Below are 9,365 nucleotides of genomic sequence, written 5' to 3'. Positions count from 1 at the left end.
ACATAAAATATGCAGTATAGACTTCATAACCCAAAATCAAAAAAGCAAAAGAAAATCGACGTAACTTGTATAGCAGTTCGTATAAACCACCTTTTATAGGTATGTATTGTTTGCAGTGTAACAAAACTTTTTTTTTTTTTTTTTTAATTTTTAATTTAAGAGAAGAGTTGGGAAGATAAGATATAGTAGTTGGATGCCTATCATTATAGAGTGATACAATTTGATGGGTTTTAGGACTTTGTGTTTATGTACGTTTGGTTTTCTTTTAATTGTTTTTTTTCATTTAGATTTAATTAGCATTATTTATTAATTTTAGGTGTTTCGGTAAGGTTGGAGACTCTATAAACGCTCGAAAAAAGCTTCCTTTATTAATATAGATAGATATTGATTTTCATATCCTTTTACGTCATTTTACCAAAATCATCTACCTTTTCAGCTAGTTTGACAAACACATTTTTATATAATCGCCATTCTTATCGCTCCTAATTTTCACTACCTTATCAGTTACCTTTTCAGGTTTCAGTTAGCTTTTCAGTTTTCAGCTACCTTTTCAGGTTTCAGCTACCTTTTCAGGTAGTTTTGCCAAACAGAGCCTAACATGATTTAATTTAAATTGAATTAAGATCAAGAGACGCGATTATTAATCTAAAATCGTAACAAAAGTATTACTTACTAAGTATATCAACCGAAGTGAGACCGTTGGTGAATCTTCCGGTTGCAAGACCACCCGGAAAATCAACACCATAAGGTGGGAAATTTGCTGTAGCATTTGTAACTAGGTCATTGTTATTGCCTGCATCCGACAACGAGTCTCCGAAAATGAAATAACACGGTACTTTTGGATCACCATTAACAAAACTACAAGTTATTATAAGAAGCATATAAGCACATAAGAATTTCCACATTTCTTGTATATGTTTGCTTATATAAGTTTACAATGATGTAGTCAATTCATGTAGTTGTTCATGTTTGTCACAATTATTAGTAGCTACGGAGTATTTATATATTAGCATTTCGTTTGATTCACGTCTGTTTGCTTGCTATGATAACGTTATGTAAATATTGTTTTTTTGTTTCCCTGTGAAGTTTGACCTACATTATCTTACTATCTACCATCTTGCAACGGTTCATGGGCATGATCTCTAAGAACTTGCCTATGCAAATATGTCTATCTTAATTCTATATAAGAATACGTAGATTTCAGCTAACTTAACTAGTAAACTTTTGAGGGCTGGTGCTTATAAATATAGTTCGAATCTTGATATATGTGTTGTGCGAAAGCGTGAATACTTCGTGTTCGGTACTGTCGATTGCACCGGTGTCCATTGTCAATAATAGTACGATATTGTCTGCTTTGGACCAAGCCGTCACGGATTTACTCTTGGGCCCATTCCCAAAAGGCCTCGTACTAATTATATTTTGTTCGCACTTGTAAAGATTATCTTTCACCTTTACACTACCGATGTGAGACATGAGTTTGCTCCATCCCTAACAATCCGGCCTCCCTTCAAACGAAAGATCGATCATCATCTTCACTCGAACCTTGACCTCTATAGAAAACTCTCCCTGCCCTGGAGCTCCAACTTCTTCCAGGTCACTGACAGTCTTCTCTTGGACGGCCTGCCATCTCATCACCGTGAGGCAAATGTTGAATGTTGCCTTATGGTGTATGCCACCTTCAAGTCTTAACTCGATGTTTCTTTTAGTGTCTAGCCCAAGTCTCAAACCTTGGGCTCTGATAACACTTGAATTGATGTGCGAAAGCGTGAATACTTCTCATTAGGCCTCTGCTACACCGGTGTCCACTTTTTATAATAGTAAAATATTGTCCGCTTTGAACCAAGTTATCACAGATTTACTCTTAGACTCTTTCCCAAAAGCCTCGTACTATTATATTTTGTGGACACTTATAAAAAAGATCTTTCACCTTTGCACTATCATTATCAATGTGAAACATGGATTTTTACCCTAACAATACAAGACATACATACATTTTATTGTTTTGAAGGAACTTGATTTCTTGTCTTTCTCTATAGATAAATTTCCTTCATTTTTAGCCAAACTATCATGACATATTATCTCCCAAGACCCAATGTAATTGGGAAATCTTGTTCCAAATATTAAAGTTGAGGTCTTGCCTTTGGCATTATAGGATGATTCTGAGTTTTACCATCAATACAATGTTAAACACATGCATGGGCTAGACCTATGTCCATTGGGAGGAGAGGCGGACCACTTCCCAAGTTTAAGGAGGTTACATATGAGAGAAGTGGCTTTTTTATTAGGGATGTCAATTTCACCCGCAACCGAACAAAATTCGATTCACCCGATTTTAAAAGATGGATGAAAACCCGACTTAAATGGATGATGGATGGGTGACGGATGAAACGGATGACGGATGGGTTGGATGAAGAAATTTCACCCGTCATCCATCCATCGCCCGATTTTATTACTTTTTATTTATTTTTTTACATATGATATATTATTAAGATATAAAATATTCATGTTTTTCTATTCTCAAAATATATATTTTGTGAAACTAAGTTAAACTAAAATAATAATTATCTAACATTATTTTTGTATAGAATAAAAAAAATCATAATTTTTTTTAAGCTGAAACATATAAATACACAACACCCGTTTATCACCCGATCCATGGATGATGGATGGCTGGATGACGGATGATATGTTTCACGGATGACGGACGGGTTGGATGAGATTTTAAAGGGACGGATGGATGACGGGTGAGGCTTCACCCGACCCGAACCCGATCCATTGACATCCCTATTTTTGATTTATAATTAAATTGGTCAATTCATTCATAATTCGTTGATGTGGAACACTTGTATATGACATGTCTTTTTTGTTACTCCGTAGTCCGTAGTAAGCAGTTTTATTGGGTTATATGAAGGTCAACTATATGCCGGCCTCTAAAAGATCTTGTCAGCTAATGACATCTCATTACTATTAATAATGAACTTAATAATAATGGACTTTTTAAGTGAAGATTAATCTCTCATTATTAAAGAACAACTTGCGTAAATTGGGATTGCTTGGAAAGCTGGAATTTGTATTCATTTATGCATTGCGAGCTTAAAGTGAATTAAATTAAATTGAATAAAATTTGAATAAATTGTATTAAATAGACTGAACTAGAGTGGAGTGAAATTAAGGCGAATTTAACAAGACCTTTGGCTCCTTTAAGACAAATTAAGGTGAAAAGTATTTTGCGTGTCTCGTTTATGCAATTGGCCGAGTAACACTAGACACATTTTAGTTGAAAAACTGATATTCCGTCTTCAACAAGAATATGCCTAAAAGTACTTCGGCTATTCCAACATAGTATGAAGATGTACACCCTCCGCCCCGATCATTTGTTTGTCTATTACATTATGTTTGTTATATAATCAACAACAAAATCGTATCAAAAGTATACCCGTTTAGGTTAACTATACCATAGTACTCTTAAATTAATTTATTATTTTTATAAATAAATGTAAACAATAACATGAAAAAATTGTCATTGTTTGGTATTATTTGGCAATAAAACGTGAATGATTTGGATTATACGTCGATACGGTATGGACTCTTTACGCTCTTTTTCAGAAACAACGGATTTTATCGTTTTGCATTCCACCAGCAATTTGAGTCCGGGAGGTGGGACCCTAAAGATACTTGCCAAATAATATTACAACTATAACTATATCGGTTTTGTGTGAGGCACTCGAATGTAAGATACACGTTAATAATTGTCTATTGGAAAATGAGTTAGCGCCACCCGGTGGCGCCCAATCTCGGCGCCATCCTCTCACAAGCAATAAATGTGGACCCCCAAAATAATGGATAAATCCCATAAAATAAGTGGGGACCCCAATAATAAGGGATGCATGTAGACTTGTCAAACGGGTCGGGCGGGTCGGGTCCCGGGTCGGGTCATACGGGTCGGGTCAGAATACGGGTCGGGTCAGATACGGGTCGGGTCATACGGGTCACGGGTCGGGTTAGGGTCAGAATACGGGTCAAGAAATAATTTTTAACGCCTTTTTTAAACGATTTTTTAAATTTAAAAAATATATTTTTAAAAATTAAAATATGTTTAAAATTATTATTTTAGTCATAATCATCATATACAATAATTATATTGATATAATTATTAAAATAAAGTTTTTTTAATAATTATTTTATTATTAAATATTATAAAAGTTATATAAAATTGACTTTTTAGTTGAATTTTTAATTTTAAGTAATAAAAAAATAATTTTTTAACTATATTTTCAAATATAATATATAAATAATAATATTTTTAATAAAATTCATGATTTTCCCTTGACCCAACGGGTCGGGTCTCGACCCTAAAATAACGGGTCATTTCGGGTTCGGGTCAAACGGGCCGCGGGTCGAAAAAACCGGGTTTGTAACCCTAAGAAAACGGGTCGGGTCGGGTTTTCGGGTCGGGTCGAGTTTTGACAGGTCTAGATGCATGTGAGAGGGTGGCGCCGAAATTGAGCGCCACCCGGTGACGCCGTATCATTATCCCCTTGTCTATTTACTTGATAGGTTAACTATTATTATGAAATAAAATTTATAGATACGGAGCATTATTTTGTAAGCGTAAACAATATATTGTACTAGTTGGTAAACATAATTATCGACAACTTCTATCAGATAGTAACGCGGGCTGTTTTTGTAGCGATATTAACATAAGAAACATCATATAGAGAGGATTGACGCTGAATTTGATTAGTGGTAACTGATTTTAAGAAACCAATCATTAAACAAAAAGGAATTGAATAATAATATGAAAAGTGTTCATACAAGTTACATAAAAATGTCAAATTTCAGAAGCAGTGTTAAAGCTGATAAGAGTTTTGATGTCTACAGGATTAACAAACAAACGTAAAGGAGAATTAAACGCTAGTTTAGCGGTTAGTTTATGCACAATTTCCGTCGGATGAAATCCATCCATGAATGCATAGAGATCCCTAAATCGACATGGTCGTACATTTGGTTTACATTGATAATCGCTCCTTAGTTCACAACATGTCATATCCGCTAGAGGACCTGCAATAAAACACACTATTTTATTAATACAACTTGTAGGGTAAGACCATCTTCTTATAATACAGAGATAATTTTTAATTTTGAATAAGTCGTTAATATAATTTGTAACGCAATTTTTATTTTGAAATCAGCTGAAATAGCCTCCTTGTTAGACTATTACAGGGATAAGGCTGCTTCATCCAACCTTGACTATCATGGTGTCCTAAAGACATTGACTAATATTATCGTCGTAGATGTATAAATTAATTAAAGAACGTAATTAAGCGGAGTTAACCAACCGATAGCAAAAGGGGAAGCGTTTTGAACGCCGGAGATGTCAATGAATGTAAACTTTGCGCCGGCAAGTTTTTTGTTTAATGATTTGACAAGCTCCAAAAGCTTCTTATTCAATATACCGACGGCATCATTGATCTCATCTACACAAAAAATTGCATTGTGTATCCGCATTTCTGCAGGAGTACATCCTATCAACCCGATCCCAAATATTGCCGTCTTCCTTGCTCCATAATCATATAGTGCCTGCCAAAATTAAAGAACAACAAATTCACCATCATTACGACATTACATCCATCTTTTTCATTATTGAACGATTAATTTCATATGAAACTTTTTTTTTTACCAGCTAAACTAACTGACATCTGCATGTTATGTAGTGTGTACCAAAACAGTATCGACTCTAAAATAAAATAAAAAACAAAAGGGATCAAGAAACAACCTTAATTTGTTGTTCATATTCGGTAACAAGAATGGTGGCAAATTGTTCATGGGTGAAATTCTTCATTGATGAATAGAATTTCGGCATGAAGTAATTATTGATGTAATCGTTGCTACCGATATTCATTGTGTACAAGCATTTGTTCAAGTACTTGTTAACCGACCGAGGTCCGTCAACCATGGATTGAAGTTTCGAAATTGTTATTGCATGATTTTGCACTTGTCTAGCTAACCATATACGATCACCCTATCGATAAAAAGACATAAACGAGTAAATTAAATAATCGGAATGAGATTTCCGACTAAAATAAATGTCACATTTTTTTTTATATACGAGATGATCTTAATTACATACCAAGTGGGACCCTGACTCGGAAAGAATTCCAGAACCACCAGATGCATAATTTACGCCTTTAAGTATGTCGCGACCGGATGCAGTGCTAAATGGTGATATTAATCCATCTATTTCAACGAGTTTAGCTGAGATATATAAACAAACTTACATGAATCATCATCTGAAATAGTCAATGCTGAGAAATAAAATAACGAACTTATTAAATGAAAAAACACTACGTATAATATTACTTACTAATTATATCAACCGAAGTGAGACCATTAGTAAATCTTCCGGTTGCAACACCACCCGGAAAATCGACACCATAAGGTGGGAAATTTGCCGTAGCATTTGTAACTAGGTTATTGTTATTGCCTGCATCCGACAATGAGTCACCGAAGATGAAATAACATGGTACTTTTGGATCACCATTAACAAAACTACAAGTTATTAGTAGCACGTAAGCGCATATGATTTTCCACATTTTTTTACGAATATTTGTAATTTCACTTTACAATTCTTGGTGGCTATATGCCTGAATATATACGTCCTCCGTCCCAATTATTACATATTTTTATTAAATCTAAAAAATAATTAGAAATGGACGGAGTGATTGTTTCTTTATCTTTAGTATATAATATTGCTACTTCTTTATCATTACACGTCTATTTGCTATTATAAAGTTGAACTATTATTGTTTTTAATTTGTCCACTTTGGAGTACATTATTTTCCTATTGCAAAGTCTCACGTGACATATTTATGCAGTTTTATCTTTTTATGAAAAATGCAAATATTTTTCAACGTCTATCGTAGCATGATTAGAACATCATGGACTCATTTTTATAAAACCGTTTTACAAAAATATTACTGTTAAATCAAGTGATAAATTATCTAAATAACTTTACTAAAATACAGCTGACCACCACCTTTTTTAATTAGGACATCATGATTTGATGAATTCTGTGAATTCAACCAAACTCCTTTCATGGAGGATTTTTAGGTCACAAGCTTTGTGAACAATGGAGATAATATCTCTCAACACAATCGGTAAATAAAAGAAATTTTATTAAGTATGAAGTTGTTGTGTTACAATCTATCTGCACTGAATAAATGATCAAGTATATATATATATACAAGTAGGTTGTTAGAGTTTGTTATGTACAGTCAACTATCCTAACAAACTGCCTTTGACTTGTAACAGAATCTAAATAGTATAAAAGCTGAGTTTTTAGAGCTCTTTTATTGGCCCCTTAAATTTAGGGGGAAAAAAAGAATTTTTAAAAAGTGGTCCCTATTGCAAGTAGTGGGTGTTAAAGTAATTTAATTTCTTTCCGCCCTTTCCTCCCTCAATACAAACATACAGCCATTATATAACACATAAAAGCATATGTTAAAAAATAATTGTGAACATGAAAAAAAAAAACGAAAAATTTGGCCAATTGTTTACATTCTCTTAAATTAAAAATATGACTCAGTCAAAATTTTCAAATATGTCATAATATATTACCTAATCGTGGATTTTCTGACAAAAAAATACTCCCTCTGTCCCGGTCATTTGTTGTCCTTTTTCATTTTTGGGTGTCTCAGTCATTTGTTGTCCTTTCTATTTTAAGAATGAACTTGATGAGTAATTTGATTATTCACACTTAATTTGTTACACTTGTCATTTAATAATTGGCTCTCTCCTCTTTCCTTGGTCATTGTGCCAAAACCAAAGGACAACAAATGACCGGGACGGAGGGAGTATATGTTTAACAAATTTTATCAATGCAGACCATGCAATTTCTGCACGGGCGTAAAACTAGTTCAGCTATAAAGCAAGGGAGGAACCTTCTAGAAGACGGCTGCTGCAGCAGCTCCATGATCAGCATAGCATCCTCAACACGATCTTTAGTAGTTTAGTACTTTTTATGATGTTTTATTGTAAAATCATTTTACAATAGTTGGTTCTCTTCAATGGTGAGAATGACAACAAAAATTGAGAAAAAGTGGAATGATTTATCTGCTATGGAGAATAGTTGGAGAAAGAGCTAGGGAGGATTAGTAAGGGAATTCGTCCAAGCTGAATAATGATAGAAATATCAAAATTTTTAGTTAAAATTCTTAATAACTTTTTCAAATTTACTTTATGTTATTACTCGTTCATCACCGTTTAAATTTTTCGTTCCCATTTAAAAGCCTAGCTTTGCCACTAAGAGTAGTATTGATTTATTGATCTTTGTGTATGTTACGCGGTTGTGTATGTTCTAATCACATAAAGGAATTCGTTGAATAAAACGTGGGAGACGTCATGTGCGTCCTGTTCATACAATATCACAAATGACAATATGGACAATATGGACAATATTACTATGGGTTTTCACAAATTTTCATTTAAGACGGGTATATAAAACAGATCAAATACATATTAAATTATATGTGTCTAATAAATATCAAAATTTTATCTTTATTATCACTATATATATATATATACCAAATATATAAAGTATTTGACCATTTTGAAATTCAAAACGGTTAATCCGTCTTAAATAAAACTTCGGCAAGTCTTGTTATAGACGGATATATCCGTTTATAGCAAGAGACGGGTCAAATACCCTTAAAGTTGTGACATTTTTGGGAATTGGGCCCCACCACGCAAGTTGTTGTTTGTCTTATATGTAATATGGTATGTTACTTAGCCCGTCTTTAATTATAGACGGATAGTTGCCCGTCTATAATGTGATTTTGCGATAAAACTTAGTACGAGTACTATTTTGTGGTTCAAGTGGTCAACTTGTGAAACGAGCATAAGGAATCCGAAAGGTGGGGCCCAAAATATATTTGGATTATAGTACAATTAGTGCCTCTTAGTCGAGGTCAACTAATCAATCCATTATTAAGCTTTTATTAAACACAAATTAATAAGTGGTAATTTAAGAACAAGTTGCATAAATGGTGTCTTCGATGATAAATCTCTTTCAAGTTTCAACGAAATAGAGAACATCCATAAAATTTTTGTTTTTTATGAAACATCATGGAAATTAAAAATTAACAAATTGTGAATTTTGTGATTGCATGGAATCTTCTTGCTTTGACACCGACTATCTAAATTTGTGTTTTGGATTTAAGCTAATTTCCATAAAGTCGGATGTATCGGTTTCATAGTTAAAACATACTCCCTTTATACCACACCAATGGTAACATTGAGAATCTTGGATTCATGGTCGTAGGAAATCTTCGATATTATTCTTAATTTATAAAACAAAATATAGTCAT

At 33.5% G+C, this 9,365-nt stretch overlaps 1 protein-coding gene across 1 annotated transcript; it reads right to left on the bottom strand.

Moving 5' to 3' along the window:
* Window positions 1-4,735: 4,735 nt before the first annotated feature.
* Window positions 4,736-6,772, bottom strand: LOC141592823 (GDSL esterase/lipase At1g29660-like). Its single transcript, XM_074413666.1, has 5 exons — window positions 6,365-6,772; window positions 6,131-6,255; window positions 5,777-6,022; window positions 5,340-5,580; window positions 4,736-5,061 (listed from the first exon to the last, which is right to left on the bottom strand). Exons 1-5 carry the CDS (start codon window positions 6,591-6,593, stop codon window positions 4,832-4,834), a joined length of 1,071 nt encoding a protein of 356 aa, XP_074269767.1. The 5' UTR covers window positions 6,594-6,772; the 3' UTR covers window positions 4,736-4,831.
* Window positions 6,773-9,365: the final 2,593 nt, after the last annotated feature.

The sequence above is a fragment of the Silene latifolia genome, chromosome 7 (assembly GCF_048544455.1).
Source record: "Silene latifolia isolate original U9 population chromosome 7, ASM4854445v1, whole genome shotgun sequence".
Classification (NCBI taxonomy): Eukaryota; Viridiplantae; Streptophyta; class Magnoliopsida; order Caryophyllales; family Caryophyllaceae; genus Silene; species Silene latifolia.
The sequence above is the reverse complement of the archived record's forward strand: the minus strand, read 5'-3'. Positions and strand labels throughout refer to the sequence as shown.

What these genes read in the sequence shown, in the direction of transcription:
- LOC141592823 (XM_074413666.1), bottom strand. Translation starts at nt 6,593, where the DNA reads ATGTGGAAAATCATATGCGCTTACGTGCTACTAATAACTTGTAGTTTT. An exon ending in AATATGAACAACAAATTAAG is followed by an intron (nt 5,581 to 5,776) that starts GTTGTTTCTTGA and finishes TAATTTTGGCAG; the next exon opens with GCACTATATGATTATGGAGC. An exon ending in CGCTTCCCCTTTTGCTATCG is followed by an intron (nt 5,062 to 5,339) that starts GTTGGTTAACTC and finishes GTTTTATTGCAG; the next exon opens with GTCCTCTAGCGGATATGACA.